General features: G+C 42.4%; 1 protein-coding gene across 1 annotated transcript in view; it reads left to right on the top strand.

The window, feature by feature from the left end:
• The window catches only part of LOC114551103 (prospero homeobox protein 1), a 37,403-nt gene that overhangs the window by 112 nt on the left and 12,291 nt on the right, over positions 1-25,000 (top strand). The window contains exons 2-6 of the mRNA XM_028572189.1: positions 3,837-4,254; positions 4,491-5,111; positions 5,520-6,731; positions 12,223-12,330; positions 21,858-22,052. Coding sequence (XP_028427990.1) covers positions 3,904-4,254; positions 4,491-5,111; positions 5,520-6,731; positions 12,223-12,330; positions 21,858-22,052 — 2,487 coding nt within the window. The 5' untranslated portion in view covers positions 3,837-3,903. The remainder of the gene's footprint in view (positions 1-3,836; positions 4,255-4,490; positions 5,112-5,519; positions 6,732-12,222; positions 12,331-21,857; positions 22,053-25,000) is intronic.

The raw sequence follows: 25,000 nt of genomic DNA, 5'->3' as shown, positions 1-25,000 counted from the left end.
TGTTCCCATGTTTATTGTCACTCGTGGGCTTATATACTGTAGTGCATGTGTGTATGAGTGTGTGTAATTTGTCCATAACAGCACCATCATGAAGACGGTCCAGCCTCGGATCCAGACGGTTTGGTTATTTATTTTTTTGGGGGGACTATTTTCCGAAACTTGTTTCTGCTCATATTGACTTTACGCGCACCGGTCTCTAGACTGCATGTGGTCGTTGCCGGCTGGACCAACGAGCCATGCGTGAACTCCCCAATTTGTGAAGTTTGTTTTAAAATGAGAACGAGGTTATGTCCACTGTTCGTTGCCGTGCCTCCACTTTGATTGCCAGTCTGTGGGGGTATCGCAGAGTTCAACTCGCTTGGATTTGCGCACCTGTCTTCGCTTTCTGATTCCGTGGTTTGTGTGTGAGCTGCGGATTGACAAGTGACTCAATACCGAAATTAAGTTTTAAAAATCCCACTCCTTCTATTCTTTTTTTTTTTTTCTTAAATCAAAGCAAACGAGGAACTCGTGACAGTCGACGTGAGACAAAATGTCCCTGCCTTTAAATCTTTCAACGTCTTTCAACAATTTAAGTCAACTTTGATTTGATTCATCTTTAACGCAGCGTTCGGCATTGTTTCCAGAGAGCTAATACTTAAATGTCGCTAAAACAAGAGCAGAGAAACAAGTGGGGTTACCTAGTTCTCATGACACAGCTCTTCGCTTCTTTAGTACAACTTTATAGGCTGAATAACGAAAGAATAAACTGCCTGTTTGGATGCGTGTGTCAGCCGACTTCTCCTGTTGCAGCAGAGGTGTCTGTCGTGTCATCATCATCGCGTACTAATTTTTGTTTGGACTATGGCAAACATCTCTCCATATTTGCCGCGCGTAAAAGGATCAGCTTGTGTTTTCGGTCAGACTCTAGGCAGCGGTGCTCTCCGCTCAGAGCGCGCGCACACACACACAGTCAGCCGCAACAAGAAGTAATGATCCACTTCACACGCAAGCTTAGCGGACTACGTCCTTTGGTTCCTCTTAGAGTTGCAGAAGGAAGTAAAAGGTGCGCAAATTATGACCATCGCCTATTACAAAAAGTTAGATTTCCAAAAGTTAGATTTCCAAAAGTCATTTTGAAGTCATTTTAACATTAACAAAAAAATTAAGTATTTATAAAAGGCTGAAAGACCTCGAGGAAGTCTTCAAGCAACAAGATGGTTAAAGTGACTCCACATCATTCTTTCAACAAATGAATTCATTTAGCCATGAGCCACCAGTAAATGGAAATAAGCATTTACAGTTATTCGTCAGTTACTTCCCATTTCAGTTCTCAATTGCAGAGAAAGTTATTCCTGCTCTTCAAATTTAGACAGAAACCACACACACACACACACACACACACACACACACACACACACACACACACACACACACACACACACACACACACACACACACACTCTCACATCTCCTTTCAGTGCTCACCTTTAAACATTTTGTTGAACATGTCTATTTAAGCATCTTGTATTGCTGCCTGGTCTTTTATGAGTATTTCTGAGTCCAACTTTGATTTTTGTGTGGTAATTCAGTATGTGTCCAGAAAAGGCGATGGAGGCATTTTGTGTTTTCCTAATGCGGACAGGAAACATTCGCTGTTTTTGCACTGATGCACCCTCAATTTGACCTCAGACACACATTAGAAGAAAAAAAACAAACAAGTTTTCCAGGTCTTTGGACCCCCTAATCTAAATTATTTGTCTCTCACTCTCTCAACCTCCCCTCTGTCTGTGTGTGTGTGTGTGTGTGTGTGTGTGCGCGTACCCTCTGCCCAGAGTAATGCTTAGGAACCAATCAGGCAAACAGATAGTGTGTGTATGCATGCACTGTACGTGGGTGTGTGTGTGTGTGTGTGTGTGTGTGTGTATCTGGGTCAGCGCCGGGCACTGTGCTGAGGGGCTGAGTGGTTTTTCCCTGAACACCTCTCGTCTACAACCCTGAAACTGGGAGTCCCATTCAAACTAACCCTTCTCCCCTGCTCGGAAACCATTTCATTTGGCAGCGGCCCTGCAGGAACACCCCAGCGTCGGGCCGTTGTGGGCTTTCGCAAAAAGCATTCTCATTCGTGTCCCCCTATGCTTCATGCTCCATGTGTGTTTGAGCACGTTCACATTTTCTGTCTCTCTAAAATCGTGCTGCAGTTTAAAACAAAAGTTTTTACGCATTTTAACAGTGGCATGAACACTGCTCAACTCACAGCTCTGCCAAACTGTTGTAGGAAGCAGCTTGAATTTGTGAACCATTTTCCTAGTGCTGACCCTGACATCACTTGCAAAACAGATGCAAAACATGTAACACGGAAAACGCTGCCTGTACGCATGAGTGTGTGAAGGCACAAATGCAAGCAGATATTTACCTCCACCATTCACCTGTTTTAAAATGGCCGAGGCTTATTGTTGGTGACAGTTTTTATTTGAGATCTTTTTGAATTCTTTTCGTTTTAGTCCATTTGATATGATCCCTAAATTAGGATCCTGCACTTTCTGGAGATTTTTCGCAAGTATCTCATGTATCTCAAATGAATCCAGTTCTATTTGGTAGTTTTTGGATAGGGATGAGGCAAGCTCTGTAACGTTTCCCACACCTCGGATAGTTTAAGGGGTTTCCAAAGCATCGACCGGAGAAACTTAACCTTTCACTTGCAGTGCTTTCCCCACCACTATGGGTGTACCTCTCTACACTGGCTGTGTAATAGATAAGATATATTCACTCATGACAGGAAAAGAAACCCTACCTTTGAATGGACAGAGAATTTGTTAAAACCCCAAGTGGCAGCATTTATGAGAATGTAACTTTGCACGTCTAAATAAACTACCTAAAGTTCAATAAAATCCCAATGCGCTGCTCTTAGAAATGTTAGTACCTATATCTTTCAAATTATGTGAAGAGGTAAAACAACAAAACTACTTCTTTTTTTTAATTCTTGAGTGTGGAGTGAAATCCCTCTGACAGTACGAGAGAGCCTTTCCATTCTTTCACAGCTCCTCACAAGATGCAGAAATCAAGGTTACCCCTCAGGGGACGAGGAGGAAATGGGAAATGATTTTTGGTTATTACAAGCAGGTGTTACTTCTCTGTGGGAATATCTCCTTGAACTATTTTAGAGAGTGTTTTTTTTTCTCTCTCTCTCTCTCTCTCTCTCTCTCTTACAGTGGTTCCCTTGGCTTTTGGTCTTGAAATGCACTATGACTAATTTTGCGAATTCTGGCGATCGATAAAAGTGGCCGCCCCCATTTGTTTCTGTCAGGTGTGTTGTTGTTGAGAAATTCTAGTGATAGTTTACAGGCGGTGATTTTTAGTGTGTGTTAATTAATGTCGACTCTGATAGTTCAAAAGGTAAAAGATGAGATTTCTTTTTGGAAAGAAAACAGGCACATTAATAGCCATCTAATGTTTTTTTTAAACTGTGGAGAATTTATTCCATGAAAAAAAAAAAAAAAAAACTGACATTGTTATTAAAAACCACAAAACGCCGAAGACCAAGTCAACTGATTTTAGGCAAACAGTTTTGAAGTTTTCGCTAGTATATTTTACAATTCAAACTATATATTCTAAACATGCCATTCTGTGCGGAACAGCTTACAGTTTCAAAAGTAAGAGTCGTTAAATATTGCTACAAATTTCAATGATTGCGCTTCTCTCTGACTGAAATTTGATCACTTAATGCACAATCTTGCTAAATGATAAAGTTCTTATTTCGGGAATGTAAACTTTAATACGATCTAAATGCCACTTTCCAGGTAATATAAAAGTTTGAAATCCTAGCAATTAGTGTTGATTTGTTTGTCGTTGACCAGGTGACTCTTCTCATCCGGCGCGTCTGTGAGGACCCCCCTGGTCATGTCCGCTTAGCTCCCCTGCGTGATGCCTGATCATGACAGCGGCACCCTCCTAACCAGACAGACCAAGCGCAGACGTGTCGACATCGGGGTGAAAAGGACTGTGGCTAGTGCGTTATTCAGCCGCGCCAGGGAGACCCTGCTTGAAAGCATGAACCAATCACGCGGCTCCGATCAGGACGGAGAATGCTCGCTGGTCGGTCACGGCCACGGCGGCGCCAGCGGTGACGGGGAGAAGTCGAATGTTTTGAGGAAATTGCTGAAGAGGGCCAACTCGTACGAAGACGCCATGATGCCTTTCCCTGGTGCTACCATCATCTCTCAGCTGCTGAAGAATAACATGGGGAAGAATGGAGGGAGTGACTCTGGCTTCCAGGTATACACAAACACACACATACAGGAGGTGGGGAAATGTCAATTAACCAATTAACTGATTTTAGTTCTGACAACCAATCTAATGTTTTTAGTCACCATTTCATTAAATCAACCTGCATTTTATCTTTCCAATTAACCCAACAAACAAGCCACTGAAAAGTGTTTTTATCCACAATCAATGATCCATTAAATCATGGCTTTTATTGGTTAACTCAGTCCTGCTGTCCTCCATTACAGGGGAGTGGAGCTCTGTCCAGTGGAGGCTCGGAGGTCCACGCCGAGGACGCCTGCAGCAACTCCTCCGGCGACAGCCCGTCTGACTGCCTCTCTCCCGGGCCTCCTCTTCCCCCTCCACCTTCTTCCTCCTCCTTCGGGCGACCGGTGCCTCCTTCAAGCCTCAACTCCCACGCTCCCTCCCAGCCCCTCTCCCTCTCCGCCTTCGACTTGGACAGGCTGTCGGACGAGCACCTCCGCGCCAAGCGCGCCCGCGTGGAGAACATCATCCGCGGCATGAGCCACTCGCCGCTGGTCCGGCCCAGCGGCGACCACGGCCAAGAAAGCAACCGCGAAAACGAGACCTGCAGCAACAACAGCAGCAGCGGCGGCAGCAACGACCGGCGAGGAGACGGCAGCGGCCGCGGCGCCAGCGGCCACGACCACAGCCGGAGCGACGGCCCTTCTTCCCTCCTGAGCTCTCCGGGCTCGCGGGGCGGCGCGGTCGGCGAGGTTTACAGGGAGAATAAAAGAAAGCAGCGCCTGCCGCAGCAGCAGCACAGCTTCACGCAGCTGGTGTGTTCCAGGCAGGAGCAGAGACAGGAAGAGAGGCGGCAGCTGAAACTGCAACTGGAGGACATGCAGGTTGGTAGGATGAAGCCATTCGGCGCAGGCGCTTTGGGTGGACATTTGCGGCTAAAATGCATCACAAATACCACCTACCATTTTCATTTTCTCTATTTAGCAACAAACGGTACTATAAAAACAATAAGAGCCCAGGGTTTCCGGATCTAAAAGAAGGCCAGCTTTTCAAAGTGGCACAGATTCAAGGAATGCACGCTATCCTATTCCTTAAATGTGTTTCTAGAAAGAAGAGCAAAACAAAAATGATGCAACACACGTCTTAAAAAACTGGTCCATCTACCAAAATTATGGGTTATGTATAATCTAAGGCGTACTTTACTATTTTAATTTCTCCTGTAGCATATGTATGGTAAGAGGTGACCTTTAGGTTCAGGAGACATCTTCATCTTCTCTATCGCCCTTTCTCAGAAACAGCTGCGTCAACTCCAGGAGAAGTTCTACCAGATCTACGACTCCGAGACGGAGGAAGAGGAAGAGCACGGCGAGAGCAGAGAGGCCGACCGCGGCGGAGAAAGAGAGGAGGACGGTAACTTGTCCGAGGACAGCATCCGCTCCGATGGCCTGGAGGACAGGTACAGAGACAGAGGGCGGCGTAGCAACGAGGACCTGTCTGAACTGGACCCGGGCCTGTTTCTGGACCGGGCCCGGGCCCTCCTCCGAGAACAGGCCCTGATAGACGGAGAGATGGAGGAGGATGAGGAGAGGAACGTAGATAGGGTGATGAAGAGGAGAGGAGGAGCGGCAGGAGGAGGAAGGCAGCTGGCCGAGACGCTGAAGCAGGAGCTGAACTGCGCCGTGTCGCAGGTCGTCGACACCGTCGTCAAGGGCTTCTCCTCGCCCAAGCCGGCCGTCGGCCACCATCTTGGCTGCCACGGCGGCACACCGGCTGCGCCCTCCTCTTCTTCCAACTCGTCCTCTTCCTGTCCTCCACCTTTTGGGCCCCTCCCCTCGCTCACCCCGGACACCCGCTTCGGCGGTGGCGCGCTGGCCCTCGGTATGAACGGCGACGGCAGTCCGACCCCGAGCTACCACTCCTCCAACCAGAGGCTGCACTGCTTCGCCGACGTGATCGTCCCGAGCCCGCTGGACTCATTCGGCGGGTTGAATGGCCGGCTGAGCGGTTTGCCGACGTCCAACGACCAGACTGAGGCGCTGCCACTGGTGGTGCGCAAGAGCGGCGGAGGGGGCGGAGGAGAGAGCGCTAACCCCTCTCTTCCTCCTCCTCCTCCTCACCATCCCTCGCTCCACCCCTCTCCCCTCACGGCCTCGCTCGGGTTTAGCCCTCCATCCTTTCGCCACCCGTTCCCTCTTCCCCTTATGGGTTACCCCTTCCAGAGCCCACTTTCACACGGGGGTGGCGCTGGCTACCCTCCGGGGCCCAAGGACCTTCATCGGTCCTCCCCCGATTCTATGGACATGACCCGGGAAACTGTCAGCCTCAGAACCAAAATGGCATCCCTCGGAGGAGGCCATCTCAGTCACCACCACCACCACCACCACCACCACAGGCAGAGCTCACCGGGCCAACACGGGCCAGAGGGTCTGTCCCTGTCCCTCATAAAGTCTGAGTGTGGAGACCTGCAAGACATGGCCGACATATCGCCCTACTCAGGCAGCACCGTATCCTTATTAGTGTACCTGTGTGTGTGTGTGTGTGTGTGTGTGTGTGTGTGTGTGTGAGTGAGTATGTTTTCTTGCATTTGCAAGTGCTTTAAACCATCAAAATGATGGTAGTCTTCGCCATATCACGTTTTTAGTCTTGGGTTAGGTTTTGGGGTGCAATTTGAGTTTGAGTTAAGATTAGAATAAAGATTTGTTAAACTTACCTTAATTAATACTAACTGCAAGAAAAGTGTACTTAAGATGAGTAGACAATACATGCTATTAGAGCTGAACGATATAACCTAAAATATACAGTATATCATGATACATTTTTACATTCGTTGTGATGATACCACTCTTGATACCACACTTTTTTAAAAATGTTTTATACGTCCTCATGTTGGATCATTTGACTTATTTGACCTAACTAATTAAATTCCAACGCTACATCACATATACATATATATCACATCAGTTAAAGAAAGGCATGTAGTTTGGAATTGGAATATATTTATTGCTAGCATAAAGAACATCCTTTAACTTTTTTTTGGGGTTTGTGCATTTGGAAATAGTTTAAATCGACAATGATTTTATTTTCGCTGCTCTAACAAGTCACATTTTTAACGCGGTCAAACACACGGAGACATCTCAGAGGAGTCGGCGGCAGCAGGCAGTAGCCAAAGAAAGTCTTTAATGTCAATTAATCTGCATTAAATGATTCCTGGTCCAACCCTCTTGTTTCCTCGCTGAGTGGGGAAGATGAAACGGGCTGCGGTGGGTCTTGCAAGAGGGGGAAGATTAAACAGGTCGCACACTGCTCTTTTAAGTCTTTGCAGCAGGTTGTGGTGTTTAAGGGTGATGAGAAAGGCTAGTGAGCTCCCTCTTCGACACACACAAAAAACACACGCACACACACACTTTCTCAGACACTCTTGTGCTGTTAGGTTCTCTTTCATCACAAAGACTTTGTACATAAACGCTCAAAGCAAATCATATTTCACCGTGTTTTGTGTGTGTGTGGGTGTGGGGTAAGACCTTGTTCATAGGAGCTCAAAGCTAATCATATTTCAAAGAGCATGGGAGAGGAACAGGTGAATGCTGGGCCTTATTGATGGAAGCTTTCTAAATGTGTGTGTTTTGGGGTTTGTGTGTGTGTGTGTGTGTGTGTGTGTGTGTGTGTGTGTGTGTGTGTTTGTGTGTGTGTTTGTGTGTGTGTGGGCACACATAAGGAACAAGTGTAATATGTAAAAAGTCCACATTGGTTTCCTGTTCAGTTTTTAGCTAGGTGTCTCCCTCCCTGTCAATGTCGATCTCTCCTACTCGCTTTCATTTTTTTGGCCTACACTCAGTTGCTGGGCTCGGCAGCTGTGTGTCTTTTGCTACCTTTTACAGTGCGCACACACACACACACACACACACACACACACATGCACACTCCCTTTCATGGTGTGTGCATGTAGACAGGTGTTTACAGGTAGCTGTTTATCTTTGCGTGCCTAACCTTTCATATTAAGAGGGCTTCTCCCGGCTACTACGCACACACGCTTTTTGGCTCACACTTGCACACAAACAGGCACACGTGCACGCACACGTGCACACAGCTTGAAGAACAAAGTAAAAAAATAAAAACAAGACTTTGAACCTGACAAATAGGAACTCCTTGCAGCTGTGATGAGGACGTGATCACAGTATCGTCTTCAAAGCCAATTGAGATGTTGCTTTAATTCAATTATTAAAAAAAAAAAAAAAATCATTTTTGACATGTCTCTTGATCCTACGAAGCCGTTTCATTCCAAAATGCTTTTCTATTCATTTAGAAGACGAAAAAGTCTTTGAAATTGGACATTAGTATTTCAAAGATATTGACCACCCTTCTACCCTCCCTTTTATATTTTGTAAGTAAAACACATTTTAATAGCAATCCTTCAGCAGGAGTTATGCATTAAGAAATGTATTTTTCCACTATGAATTCAGTTGATTTATGTATTCATATTATTATATAACTAGCTAGGCCTGAAATGAGAAAATTGAGTTATTTAAGTTATTCATCAAACAAAAAGCTTCTCCGATGTGAGAATTTTCAGCTTTCCTCTAATTTCTTACACTGTAAATAGAATATTTTTAGCATTTTGACTGTTGGCCTGAGAAAACTAATAGTTTAAAGTGATCAAATTGGGTTCTGGAAGATTGTGACAGGCTTTTATTTCACTATTTTCAGACATTTTATGGACTAAATGATGACTTCATTAATTGAAAAGATGATCGCTTTGCACCCTCGATTGTTACCTTATTGTAACTGCATTTGTGTGATCAGTGTAACGTAGATCAGCAAATGATATTTTGAATCATACGGACGCTTATTGGAATGATTTAGGTCGTACAATTATCGATTATTATTTTACTGCCAAATTCATTGTGCAAAAACTCATTCAGACACAACAGCCAATAATAATAAACAACAGACTAATATTACATAGTACAATCCAAACACTCCAAAGCATTTTTGGCATCAAGAATGGCATTAAGTGTAGCTTAAGCTCTTAAGAACGTGTCAAACTTTATTGGGATTTTCGCACATTTCACATAAACCTTGTTGTTTTCTGTCCTGCTACTTTGTGCTCCCTCAATTTGAAAGTGATCCTTTGAAAAAGGCAGAAATTGTATACGCAATTAGTTTGAGCTTCTCTTCGTTCTCACTCTAGTCTAAATTCTTGTTTGATTCACGTGGTAGGGAGGAAATAGTGACGGCATCGGGGGTGGATTAAAGGCTTCAAGAGGACCTGGCGGTTAGGCTGAGGTCTGTTGCATCGATGGTAGTGTACCTGAGAGGCACTCGCACACGCCCACACAAACAGTCACACACGTTCTCTCTCTCAGGTCTGTTTATCTTTAATCCTTTGAACAGAGCTGAGCAGATGTCCCCCATTCATTTATGAATTTATCCCCCCCTCCTGCTCCACCCCCATTCACACACAAACACACACACACACACACACACACACACACACACACCTGGCAGCAAGGTCACGTTACAGCTGATATAGTGAGCCCTACACAAAACACACACTCACAGACACATTCACAGATGTGCATCAGGGTGAAAATAAGACACACACACACACACACACACACACACACACACACACACACACACACAGGAGAAAATTGCATTGTTTATTCACCGACTCACTTTAGCTACTATTACACACAAACACGCGCAAGTCATAAGCTTTTTGTCATTATGATATTGCTTCAAACTGTTTACTCTGAGTCATGTTTGTGTGTTTTGGTGTGCATTTGTTCGCGTTTGTGTGCTTTAGTTTGTGTGTGCGCACATCCGCGGAAAACAAGTGAACACAGTGTTTTTCTCTGCCCTGAACACACAGATAGTGACAGGTTGGGATGAATGTTAACGAAGGTGACGGTGTTGTTGTCCGGTGACCTGACGTACCTGCTGCTAAATGAATGATGGATGGCGATACGGCTCACCTCTCGCTTCAGTTATTGAGCCAAAGTGTTCTGTTGTGGTATCATGGTAATTCGGGAGTCAGGTTGCTTCTTTGCGTCGTAATCACATGAGTTGATTGCTTTTTAATTTCTTTCAGAGTTTACTTTTTGTCAGGACATGTATGTGAAAAAAAAACAGTTAACAAACTAATGTCACAGCTGCATACTGGCAGACCCCACCCGAGTACCACCAGCTAATAGGCACAGTTGCACTTTCTTGAATTCCTTGTAGATAATCAATTTGAACTTAAAGGTCCCATGGCATGAACATTTCACTTCATGAGTTTTTTTTAACATTAATATGAGTTCCCCCAGCCTGCCTATGGTCCCCCAGTGGCTAGAAATGGTGATAGGTGTAAACCGAGCCCTGGGTATCCTGCTCTGCCTTTGAGAAAATGAAAGCTCAGATGGGCCGATCTGGAATCTTCTCCTTATGAGGTCATAAGGAGCAAGGTTACCTCCCCTTTCTCTGCTTTGCCCGCCCAGGGAATTTGGCCCACCGATGAGAGAGAGACATCATGGCTTTCAAACGAGCAAAGTGGCCTCTCTCCTCCTCAATAGTTACAGACACAGAAATGGCACATACTAAGGAAAGCTCATTGTGGGACTGGCTCTAGTGGCTGTAATTCTGCACCAAGGCTGAATTTCGGGAAAGAGACTTCAGATACAGTATTAGGAGACCACTAAGGTCTATATAAAAGAGACTTCAGATACAGTATTAGGAGACCACTAAGGTCTATATAAAAGAGACTTCAGATACAGTATTAGGGGACCACTAAGGTCTATATAAAAGAGACTTCAGATACAGTATTAGGGGACCACTAAGGTCTATATAAAAGAGACTTCAGATACAGTATTAGGAGACCACTAAGGTCTATATAAAAGCATCCAAAGAGCACCATGTCATGGGACCTTTAATACGAAACAATTACAGTGAAAAAAATGCCAAACTCTAATTTCAAATTGAATGCATCCTGTCTTGAAGCTGCTCTGTCTTTTTTTTTCTCGTTACGCTTTATTCACTTCTGTTCTCTCCCTTTTTTCCCGTTTGCTGATGCTACTCCCTTTTTCCCTGCTCTTCTCTCCAGCCATATAGGGCCCCTGGGGGTTCTGTTTGTTGTGTGTGTGTGTGTGTGTGTGTGTGTGTGTGTATGAGTGTGTTTGTCTGTGTGCTAATTGACCTTGCAGGGGGTTCCATTGATTGCCTCATCTTCTCTGATAGATTATAGGGCTGTTAATGTGGTGGGGAAATGGCAGCGTGGTGGGCCACAGCTGTTTTCACACACACACACACACACACACACACACACACACACACACACAAACACACACACACACACACACACTTTGCGCCCCTGCAACCAGGGCCTCCACAATTATTTTTTTCCTTGTTGAGACAGTGGGATAGACACCGGGGCGAGATGCAGGAGTGAATATGGGATTTGATCCAAAGCCTTTTGCTTTGGGTGTAAAATGGCACGGCTACCAGATCATTTGGCTTCTCTTATTGTATCTCTACGTTTTCTGTGGTTGTGTTTAAAAGTGTAAGCGTTGTCACCCTATACACCCTTACTGGAATGGTCAGTCCTCGCTGTGAAAGACAAATATCCCTCCCTGTCTGGCACTAATCACTCCGTGGTTACAGTAATGTTCCCACGCTGCCACTCGTCGTGCTGTTGTTAAATCACTTGACGCCATATTCCCGCAAAAGAAAACATCCTGTGTTGTATTGGACTTTATAAGTAGGCTTCTCCTATTTGGTTCTGCTTGCATTTTGCGGCGAACCTATGCGACGAGAAGTTCTGTCTCAAACTCAAAAGGATGTTGTCCGATTCCTGCTAACAACAGAAGGGTGTAATTCTTTTGTAAGATGACTGTTGATACAAATGAAAGTGATAACACTGTGCACTGACTTGAGGTCCTGCTAAGACTATGCCATGTTCCTCAAAAAGGTTTTGGTGAAAACAACTGTTTGCTGGCTCCTTAACGTGTTCATATTCAGATTCAGGAGGGCTTGTCTCCCAACCACCTGAAGAAGGCCAAGCTGATGTTCTTCTACACCCGCTACCCTTCCTCCAACATGCTCAAAATATTCTTCTCAGACGTCAAGGTAAGACCTTACCCTGTGTTTTTTGTCTTTCTCGTGTTTCTTTGCTATTTGTTCTTGGGTTGTTTTTTTTTTATGAACTTATTATCACTGTTCTCTCCTAATTCTAATTCTAAAATAATTTTTTCAAGTCTCTCTTCTGTGTCTTTTTGCATCTGACTTTACTGTAAAACAATTTAACTCTCTCTATTGTAGGAGACAGAGATGTTTTTTAGCAAAAAAAAAAAATCACAATCACATCACTCACTCACAATGAACTGACAAGCAGCTAAAGAATGTTTTAGGGTGAAAAAACGACATTGTTGACTGGACACGCGTATCATTTAATCCCGCCAGAGCACATTAGGAGACAGATCTGGGTGATAAGATTTTGCTTGAGTTGCTGTTGGATAATCAAAACTAGATACAAGATTTGGTTTGCAGGAGATTGCCGAGAGAACAGGGAATGGTTGCTTGTATCCAAACTTGAACTAACAAGCAATATGAGAAGCACTGCAGTCACTGTCAAGCCCAGCGTGGACATCAAATGATGGCAATTCAATGGCATCTTTAGAATTAGATCTCAAAAATCTGTGACAGATGGGGCAGATGAGCTGTTGTAAACAGGTATGCGTCCTAGTGTGAAGCATTTAGTTTATAGATTTTTTGTAATTAATTGTTCATGATTGTTTTCTGATCTTATTTCTCACCAACTTTCAATGTCACCTATTCTCACACTCACATGTTTGTGACTTTAGGGCATTTTGTTGTCTGATATTATTCAGTTGTGTGTGTTCTTCCGTTAGTGTGTGTGTGTGTGTGTGTGTGTGTGTGTGTGTGTGTGTGTGTGTGTGTGTGTATGACCCTATAGCGCAGATGGGTGCTCCAGACTGTCACATCTTTGTAGCATAATTAGAGTTTCTGGCCTTAATCGGCATAGGGTTGGATGGGGGAGGAGGGGCCCACTTTCCCTCTCTCACACACACACACACACACACACACACACACACACACCGACCTCAACCTCTATCTTCCTTTCACCCAAATTAAGACACAGAGACTGCTTTCACTCTCACTCCCAGCAACATAAAATTAGCAAAAGTTGAACATTTATTTATACAGCGAAACATGACAAATATTATTATAAGGGTAAGCTTTCATTTGACCGATGACAGGTAGAAAGGAAGAAAAATAGTAGTAATAAAATCAGATGAATAAATAAACAGAGTGAATGGCAAGAGAAGGTAAATTAGTTAGAAGATGATGGAAAGTGTGTGTTTGTGTGTGTGTGTGTGTGTTTGCGTGTTGGGGGGGGGGTTGTGAAAATGACAGAGGGAGCAAGGGGAGGGGTTGACCAACAAATGAAAGGGATGACAACAGAACAACAGCTTTTAAAACAAAGACGCTGATTGTTATGTGTTTACAGGCTGCTACATGTTTTGCAAAGGAGCATACGGCTCCTACACAGATTCAGGACGCTGTATTCAAATGAGCAGCGCCACACACACACACACACGCACACATACACACACATACACACACACACACACACACACACACACACACACACACACACACACACACACACACACACACCAGCTGCCCTTTGGCTCATATCTGTGGTGACCACTTCCTCATGGCAGTGCCAAATCCTCATTGGCTACCATGGCAACAAGGGTCGCTGGGACACCAGGTTGCTAGGCAAACACAAGGTTGCTAAGCCTACCTGCTCCCAGCATGTGAGTGAGAGTCTCATTTGTCATCCACTGGGAGTGATAGAAAAAGGTATCGTAGCGCCCAGTAATACGTCTTTTTTATCGTTATTGAGACAATACAAGCGGAAAATGTTGGATTGTGTCAACCAATTTTCAAAAATCTGACAAACCAACATACTTTAAAACTTTTTAATCCCTCAAATAAAATCCCATTTGGCATTAACTGTGCTAAATAAATGAATGAAGTGGTTGCACGTATAATCTGGCACTATTTTCAATGCAATCTGAATCTGAATATCAAGATTAACAGTGATTTACAATACTGATATGTGCTGACATTGATCATTTTCCATAATCAGCTTACTTATCACGTCTAAGGCATACTTCAAATTATCTGAGTAAATATGCTTCATATTTAAACCCCAAAGCCAAATAAACTGGCTTTGGGGTTTACGTTTGGAAAAATGATGAATGAGGACTTAATGAGTTAATGCATCTTTTGGAGATTTTGATATTATAGCTTTAAAAATTAATCTCTTCTCCAATTGGTGGGCTTATCTACCAAATGATATACAATTAATCCCCCTCATCTCAACAAACATGGATTGAGATTAGGAGATATTTGCACTGCTTTGGCCTGAAACTTGGCCCAGCAGATGGACAGTATTACCGGCTCGATCTGTAACTGAAGTCACAGCCACAAACAGTGGGATTTATCGGAATGAGAAAAGGTTTCTATTGGAATTCATTGTCTGTGCTTTGACAGTGAGTATGATATCAATTAGACAAATTTAAAGGAATACCACAATTGTTGTTGGCGCACTTCTACTCACGACATGCTAACCGGCAACAAAGTATTCCATTCACTACGCTAAGCTAAGCAAGCTGCCGGACTAAGACGATGGTATGCACTGAGACAAAAATGCGTTTGCCCACCTATATAAATATAGAGGAGACGGTGAATAACCCTTAATAACCTTTAAAAACAGGAAGGCTGAATTACATGCATGCATCATTTCCTGTAAACCAGTGGTGTAGTCTACGTGATACGCAGGTATACACAGTAGACCCACTTAAAAATGCCCAATGACATGTAACAACATACTTTACATTATATTTTTGATATATTTTGAATTGTCATCTGGGTTTTTCATCTTCACATAAAGGTATTTCCACAGTAAATTGGTGCATACAAGTGTATCAGAATACAGGAAATTAAGTCGTTGATGCTCAAAACTTCCCTGGGGGAGGTCACCCAGACTGCCCCCCTTTGATGAAAAAGAGAAAAAAAAGGGATTTCCCCAACACCCTGCTTTTCGATGATGTTCACGTCGCGTCACTTCATAACGTTCCTATGACAACGGGAAAATGGCTGCTTTTATGTGAAGTAAACGCAAAATTTTTCAACTTTCTGCTAAGATATATGTGACTTTATTGCAACAAAAGTCCCGCATATTTTGCGCGAAAATCAGCAATTTATGCGGCGAAAGTGCGGCGTATTTGAAAAAATGCGGCCCCCGCATAAATATGCGAACTTTGGCTGATTATGCATTGAATTATGCGATCACATAATCGTGTTTTTCTGGAGGGACTGACTACAATGCATTAGACTACACCACTGCTTTAAATCCTCCGTGCGTAAGAAGGCAGTTTGAATCTGGCATGGGAATGGCAGACTTTACTGTAAATAGAGAGGTAATTATAATTACTTAATGTAAAAAAAATGTTTATTGCTAAAAAAAAAAAATGCAGACAAATAGAATTCATTTGATTAAGATTATAACTTTAAAAGGATGACATTTATTCAATATTCTATGTTATTTTCCTTATGGTCTCTAAGACAACTCTCATAAAAAATACAAAACCAACACTCTTACTCTTACAAAACGGGTCACAAATGTGCAGTTTATGCAAAGTCTAACTAATCTCCTAAAACAGTTGGACACTGACGTTTTCTTTTTAGCAAACGTTACACAAGGAAAAGTGCATTTTTGGGGGGACTATTTTCACATGCAGAAAAATACACATTTGGTGCTTACGGCCGCAGGACGGTGTATGTGGGATTGACTCAAAATAAACTACAGTGTCTGTGTGTGTGTGTGTTCATCACAATAAAGGAACATGTCACCCTGAGCAACAGTGGGGCTCATCGATGTGTTTTTAATAGTTGTCAATAATAGAGCTCTATGGCAAAGAGGAAGAAGCCTTAACATACTGGCAGGATCAATTCATCGGTGGTTTTGTTCTTTTAGTGGGATTTGTTAACAATGAGACAAATACTGTATGTACAGTACAGTCTTAAATTATGGTTTCTAATTATTCCAATTTTATGCAAATAATGGTTGATATTCAAATTTAGTTTTAATTTAGTCGTAATCCAAGTTAATCCATCATATTTATCTGTGGGAGGAACTGTGCGGACATTATTTCGCTTTAATAAAAAAAATGAATCATGGATAATCCTATTTGTGATAAGCGAGGCTGTTCTTTTTGAGGCTTTGGTAGTGTGTGTGTGTGTGTGTGTGTGTGTGCGGAGGACTGAGTGCGAGAGTGCACCCTGTTGCTGTCTGTCTTTGTATGTGTGTCCTGTTTCATTGTCCCATTGTATTCATTACCTTCATCATTACCATATTTTCAAAATCCGGGTCAATGTCTCTTTCTCTTTTTCTTTCTCACCCTCTCTCTTACTCCTACTACCCCCCCCCCCCCCCCTCACCCCTTCTTCCCGGGGAACAATAAGTAGCATGTGTTAGGAGGATCAGGCAGATTCACTGTAAGGGAATTAGGGCCCTGAATGGCTTCCCCTAATTGGACTTGAATGGACTTTGTCTATGGGAAACTGGTTCTTAAAGATGAGCCTCTTACACACAATGGCCGCCTCGCCCGGTGTGGGAAGTGGGTTGAGCTGACAACTGTTTTAGGCACAGATGAGCAAGCCCACACACACACACACACACACACACACACACACACACAGGATCTTAATTGCATAGTGAAAGCTCTTGCCTTCTGACCAGACAATCATATATGGTAGCATGAGACGCTTAGGTCTCTATCGTCTCGTCTTGAGAGAGTCAGTGAGAGTAATTAAGACCTCATTAAGACTGGAGGAGTTAGGATTAATTAGACGCTGGCTCGCTGGCTTCAGGGAGCTCCTTCCGACTCACACACTCTCACTCGCAAGTTCCCTGCCAGCTTTTTAAATACACGCAATCTAACACACACACACGCGCACACACACACACACACACACACACACACACACACACACACACACACACACACACACACACATACACACACTGAACGCGATGCTGTGACACATTTATCAGCAAGTGCCCTGGAGACTCTTGCCTTGAGAGGCTGACATGACATCTCGATGCCGCCGTCTCAGCAGGAATCAATTAGCGTCCGACCCGCCTCTTACCCGTCTTGTCGATTAGAGCTACACAGCCAATTTGGCAACATCAGGACATGAAGTGTAACAGGTGCTGATACGGTTAGAACTGAATCTCAGTAATTACCACGTATAAGTGTTCCTCCAGTAGATGACGAAGCATTTAAAAGGTGCCCCAAATTTTACAATGTCTTTTATAAATGGTGAAGACCGTGAAGGCAACGTATAGGCTCATGTGAAGGCTGAGATATGTAGCTTCAGTTCTAATTACTTTATGTCATTACATTTGAATTGCTCAGTATTGAAAAAAAAAAATAGAGATTGTAACAGAGCAGCTAATGTTTTGTGAGCAAAGAGGGTCGAAGGTGCCTAAGGCCTTGCAATAATGTAGTGCGCTTTTCTTTCTTTCTGGGGAAAAAAATAATCTGGCAGAGTCTGTGTTAAATGACAAATAATGGAGCCTCGCAAAAATAAATATAAAATGTAAAAGCATGGCCATTTATAACTGTACTTAGTGATTTTCTATTTGCTACATACAAAAATGAAGCAGGACGTCTTCTGGTAACAAAACACAAAACCAAAAACTACTGAACTACTACGATTTAGGGAGAGATTGCCTCATAAACTTCCCACATATACAATGACCCTGCAGTGTATACTGTCTAGTAAAGCAGAAATGCTCCAAAGCATCATTTGAAAAAGTTCCTACAGCAGCTATTCTTCCAGGATCCTCAGGAAACCTTCAGTGTTACAACTTGTATATTTATGTCGACCGTGCACATTCACACTGTCCTCTATCAAATTTGCCGAGCTACGACGAATCTGGTTGAAGTCGGCTGATTCTTAAAGGATGTGTGCGTTTGCCCTTCCAACATGGCCTGGGGGGGCTGACAACACCCCCCAACCCCCCCATCCCCCATCAAGGGAAGGAGAGAGGGGGTGACACTTTCTGACACACTCTCACTTTCCCCCTTTTCGTTGTAAACAGAAAATGGCATTCCTCGAGCTCAGCATTTCGTGTACCCTCATTCACTTGTCTTTTGTCTCTCGCCTCTCTTGTTTTTGTGATGAGCTGGACGGGACAGTGGGTGGGTGTTGGACCAGGTGGTGGGATGGCTTGGTGTGTGCATGTGTGTTTGGGTCTACGTTCATTCCTGAAATCTAAGGATCACGTTAAGATACTCACACACTTGACAACTACAGATTTTAGGCACTCAAAAAAGGGTTATTTTGCAGCTTTTACAGACAGCTGTGGTCTGTTCTACCATTTGCATGGGGGTAAAGAGGGAATTTGTCATGAACTAGAGATGGAAAAAGGAGTTCTATGTAGTTGTCGTTATACTCTAAAGAGGAATTTAGTTTTTTTCATCACCAGCTGTTCAGATTTTATTCCTCATTTCGCAAAGTCAAATTGTATTAGTTTTTGGATTCCTGTTGCAATCAGATACACAGAGTAGAACTTTGACACACAGACCGAAAAGCCGTCCGAGATAGTTTGTAAAGTACTGATGACTGCTGTAGTTTATCTGCCCAGACTACAGTGAGGCAAAGTCAGCCTTGCAGCCAGTTTGTCCCTGTGGCCAACTGTGGTACTGCAAAAGAAAAAAGAAGCTTTTTCCACATAGACCGCCATCAAAAATAAAAGTAAAAAACATATGTAAAACTGTTGACAGGACGTGGAAATTCTTAAACCATAAAGATGTAATAAAAGCGATTTTAATATCCTGACATGGGGCTGCAAACTAATGAAGTGGTTAGCAGTTTGGTTTCTAAAATGTCAGAAAGTAGTGAAAAATGTCCATCAGAGGCCCAAGATGACATCTTCAACTGTCCTTTTTTTGTCTGAAAAGCAGTCTAAAACCCCAAAGATGTGTTTTACTAACATGGAAGACAAAGAAAACCAGCAAATACTTAGAGTCTGTATATTCAATCAAACAAGCGTGGATTTGCAAAAGTGGCGACCAACTACATGCATGCATCTACGCGTTTATGCATTCACGCAAACAAATAAACTCACAAACAACTAAACTACCTCGATGGCAAAAACCGTAGCTGTCAAAAGGGTGGGGACATTTTTGTCAACTGGCCGACCGACTAACCGACCGACCAACCGACCGACAGAGTGGCCTACAGAGCTGCTGATCGCAGCTAAAAATGACCTGGAAGAGAAAAGACATTTTTTTGGTGCATATGCTGCATCTTGCAGTTCTCATAATACATCAATGGACTAGATTCCTAGGTGATAGATATGCAAACCTTAACATGTGAAACATTATTGTTTGCTTTGCTTAGCAGTGGGGAATCTGGGGGCAAAGAAGACAGAAAAGGCCACTGCAAGATGTTGGTTTGATATTCTTTTTATATGTCTGTGTGTGTGTGTGTGTGTGTGTGTGTGTGTGTGTGTATGTATTTATATATATATATATATATATATATATATATATATATATATATATATTATATATTATATTCCTATACCTATTTGTTTATAATATTTCCTACTAGACTTAGCTTGTTTAATATAGGTAACTTTTAAAAATGTATAGAATTATTTCTATAAAATTGTAGCTGTGGGTGCACTGCACTTCTTTGGTAAAGCATATTTGAAAATCCATACACCCTTATGTATTTAGCTGTGTCATTAGTTTTTCATTTGTAACAGGGCTAATGTTAGAATTAGTAGAGTATTTAGTATTTTGAGGGTATGTGGGGGGAGGTTCTGTATTTGTGTGCTCTTCTGTTTGCGTGTCAGAGGTTGTCATGACGGTTTGTGATTTTAGATTAGACCCCGATGGCATTGTCTTGTGTTTTTGTTAATTGCTGAGTTATCACGTTCATTTCGTGCAACTCTTTTGTGGGTCAAAATACCCCTCTCCCCCCGCACACATACACACACACTTTCCCCTCCTGTCACTATGCTTTGTAAAACACACACACACACACAAACACACCAAGCCTCCCAATTATGCTCCATTATGTCACCCCCTCTGACCGCTCCTGAAAAAAGATCTCTTTCCCTCACCGTCATCCTCTGCTCATCTCTCTCTCTCTCTCTCTCTCTCTCTCTCTCTCTCTCTCTCTCTGTGTATTCCTTTTTCCATGCAACCGCCAATCATCTTTCTCTCTCTCTCGCTCATCCCTTGTTCCTGTAAGACAATGTCTTGTAACAATACCGAGCTTAATCTCCGTATCAAAGCCGTTTTTCCTCTTCACTGAAACACACACACACACACACACACACACACACACATGCACTTTCACTGGGCAGTTTTCTCTCTCTCTCTCTCCATGTTTTCTTTTATTTCTTGAGGAAGAGATGAAAATGCAAATGGCCAAGATTTTTTTTGCTAATAATATTTACATACATCCAACAACGGTCAGATTCCATCAAACACTGCTCCTTCTGTTGCGTCTGCCATTCCCTCCTTCAGTCCTTCTCTATATCTCATCAATACAGACCTCACAAGATGATCACATTCAACCATAACATGTTATTAGTGTAGTACTGTATGTGTATTACAATTCTAATCTGTCAACAGCAAATTACATGGAAGTCAAATGTTCTTGCATTAAGTACTGTTATTTTTGTACCAGTGGTGTGATCCAGCAACTTTCACATCACTCATTGCTGGAATATAATTAAACAAGTACAAGTGGAGCTCAAATATTCCATTATTCAAAAATATTAAACATTACTTTTAAATAAATACATTTAAAAAAAGCTCAGTAAGCTAAAACAACTGTTTAAAGCTTCTATTTTTGGCAGACATGTTTGCAGTGTACTATTAAGGCCTGCAGGGCAGGAGCAGTGTTTGATGAGAGTTGTTTAATGTTGGTTCGGCCCACAGTGGCATAACAACAAGATAATATTTGGGTCATTCTTGTTTGACTAGAAGGTATCCAGGGGACGATATACTTCTCTTTTTTTCTTCCAGCGAGGACCCTCAAGGTGCAGACAGTGTTTCAGCAGCTAATGAGATGGGAACATTGAAATATTTTAGAGTTTTTAACTGTGTGGGTATATAAATGCAGTATGACCATGTAAGAAGAGCTAAATCTGAAATGAAATGAAATATACGCTCTGTATGTAAATTCATACGCAGATGTTGTGCCATAATCCGATGGAAGCACTCCAATGGAGGCCCAGTTCAAGTCAAATTTGATAATCACCATGCAAATCAGAGCCAAAGCAAACATCAGGCTGTGCTATTATAAATAAACTAAAGCACTAAATCTACTCCATCCCACCATGAAACTAACGCTTTTAAGATATATACATATATTTTTTTGTTTTAGATAAGTTTGTTTCAATACTTCCAGAAAAGCTACAGTTGTGTACGCATGCTAATTTAACCGTTAAATTAATTCTGGGATATGAAAATTGAATTTCTTATCAAACATCATTTATTTGAATCTCATTCTCTTGCTTCCGTCTACAGTTCAATCGCTGCATCACCTCCCAGCTGATCAAGTGGTTCAGCAACTTCAGGGAGTTCTACTACATCCAGATGGAAAAGTTCGCCCGGCAGTCCATCAACGAGGGCGTGACCGCCTCAGAGGAGCTGGTGGTGGGCCGCGATGCTGAGCTCTTCAGGGCGCTCAACATGCACTACAACAAGGCCAACGACTTTGAGGTAAGCGGAGCCGGAGGGGGACTTTCCCATACGTGTAAGCGATGTGAGGCTTGGGAGTTTGTCGAATATGAATTTGGAGTTTGGAGGGAAGCAACACAGAGCTCTCCAACTCAACAATGTCTAATATAACAATGGCAATGGTGTGTGCGCCATTGTTAATGACAGAGCACATCATCTTTTCATTCTAAGTGTTTGGAGTGATGCAGTCGTAGTGTCAACATCTAACTCCAGTGTTTGAATTTGAACTGAAGGGGGTATATGCCTGTATAGTCTGGATCAACGGAAGTACATTTCCAGGATAGTTGCCGGGGCCGGATGTCTTCCCGCTCCCACTCTCTGTGTGTTGCCGTTCTTAAAATCCCTTCGTTTGGGGAAACAACCGACTTTGAGCTAGCAAGCGACACGCTGAAATTTACGAGTTTTGAAGGACATTTGGATCGTGCAAAAAGGCAGGCCCGCTTGGTTACTTCAGTGAATGATTGTAAAGATTTACAAAGAATATGTTTTTACTCTCTAACTGGGACGTTTTGGGACCGGTTGGAGGGATTGCTCCGGTCATTTTGGTCTTAGTCAACTTAGATTTCTTTAGTTGATTAATCATGTTTGATGCTTTTTTCATGCTGAATGACTTATTTCCAAGAAACGTACGAGCACATCTCTGGTAAACACAAGAATTAAAGTGGTGCTTTTGTAGGGCTGTGGGAAAAAATCTAAACAGCATAGTATCGCAATATTTTCCATGGCAATACTGTATCAATATACAGACGCAAGTATTGATCTTTTATTATATATGTGTTCGTCAGTTTGTCTGCTTGACAGTCCCATTTTGCAGCAATAAAATTGAAGTGAGATGAACAAACAGAGAAATGTATCTTTTTAGATAAAACAGATGTTGACAAAGTTTTCTTTTGGGGACATCATTTGAAATTGGGAGAAATTTGAAGTTGGAAAAAAGGTAAAAAATTGCAATATATTGCAGAATATTGCAATATCTTTAAAAACGCAATAATATTGTATCGTGACATAAGTATCGTGGTGATATCGTATCGTGAGGCCTCTGGTAATTCCCACCGCTATGCTTTTGCATGACTCTTTGCGGAGAAACTCAGATTTACAGATCTGTCGATTAAATCAACTAATCGATTAGTCGATACAATTGAATGAGTGTTAGTTAACTAAGAATTTCTTCAATCGAGCACAGTCCTACTGTTAACTTCATTTAATATTTTATGGGGCGTTTTTCTTTTGTTCCACCAAAACAAGTTCCTTTCGGAGATTATTTTGCAGAGCCATTGTCGCTGATTTTGCTTGGTTTGAAAAGAAATGCAAACTACTCAGAATGTTTTTTTCTTTTCTTTTTTCTCTCCTATCCTGGAATGTATGTGTTTCTTCACAGCACTGTGGAGTAATGTTTGGCAATGCGAGACTAATGCTTAAATAACCCTAAACCCTTTCAAAACTTGTAATGTAAAAAGAAAAAATGAAGACTCCCATAATTCCTAGTTCACTTTTTCAAACTCATTTAAAACTGGATTCAGCACAACTCTCTCAAACACTCACACAAACGTCCTCTACCAAGTCAGCTGTTCAGAGCGCAACAGTCACCTCACGATTCTGCTGAGGTGTGGATCTCGCAGTATGTCTGTGTGTGTGTGTGTGTGTGTGTGTGTGTGTGTGTGTGTGTACACGTTTGTGTGTGTTCGATGAGGCGAAAGAGGACGTCGCTCGAGGCGCGGATGTCCTTGTCAAAGCGATTTCAGAAGTCACATTCCCTCCCTCACTTTTTCTCTCCCAATATTGGTCTAAGGGGACCTTAGGGCCCTTAAACTATTCAACGTAACATCAGCAGTGTTTAGATCCATTAGCACACACATCTCACCGCTGACACACACTTCTTTTTTGCTTAAGGAGAGAAACGTTAAAGCTTAGTGGGAACTTAAACGCATAAAGAGTTAGACTAGATTCGAAAAAAAAAGGATGTTTGAGGAATGAACAGCAAATACTTTGCATGCTTTGCATAATAAGAGTCAGGTAGCTTTTCACAGGTGTGTATGTAAAGAGCCTGTACAGGAAACAGACACGCACATGCAAATTATCTGTGTTTATTTTGGCCTTTAGTGGGGTTACTTTTAGGGAAGATAGGGTTCATACTGGGGTCAGGAGTTTGAGAACCGTAACAACCACATACCCATATACTTTGAATTAGTGTCGACAAATCTTAAAAGCATACCTCAGGTTTTTTAAAGTTCTTTCCCACCCCTCCATTGGTATCCAGGTCATTTCAGTGCAATATGAAAATCAACTTAAAGACAATTTCACCAAACCAAACCATTACATTGACGTTTAGCGTTAGAATAGAATATCGTTGTGGTAGTTTCAGCTCTACCTTCAGGTAGGGGTCTTCAAGGGTCAAAAATGTTGTTCCAAATGAGACCAAATGAGAAATGGGTATGAGACACATTAACCCACAGACTCGAGACTCACAGCAACAACACGGGACCCGACCAGGACCCAATTCTTAACTCAAGGCTGGTTGTTACAGTACTTACTGAGACCAGACTCATGAAGGCCTCTTAGCCCAGTCATTGTATGAAAAAAGGTAGGACAAATGGCAACAGAAGCTAACTCAACTTGATTTTGTATCCTCAATATGTCCTGAGTAAGGAAAAAAAAAAAGCCCCGAAGAATCCCAAATTTTCGAAAAAGACCCAAATATAGCCCATTCATACGCCTATTATGCAAATTAGAGCCTACATTATCATGCACCGTTTGCTCATGTTGCCAAAAAAAAAAAAAAACTTGTAATATATTTTTTGTTTGTCTTGATGTAAGTAATGAACTCAGTAATTTTCATGGTGATATCTAAAGGTTAAAAATAGGCTCTATTTGGGTCTTTTTCTAAACTTTCCTCTAAAGGGATTCTTCGGGGCCTTTTTTTTCTCCTTACT

Source organism: Perca flavescens, chromosome 24 (genome assembly GCF_004354835.1).
Source record: "Perca flavescens isolate YP-PL-M2 chromosome 24, PFLA_1.0, whole genome shotgun sequence".
Classification (NCBI taxonomy): Eukaryota; Metazoa; Chordata; class Actinopteri; order Perciformes; family Percidae; genus Perca; species Perca flavescens.
This window is presented reverse-complemented; position numbering and strand designations above follow the sequence as displayed.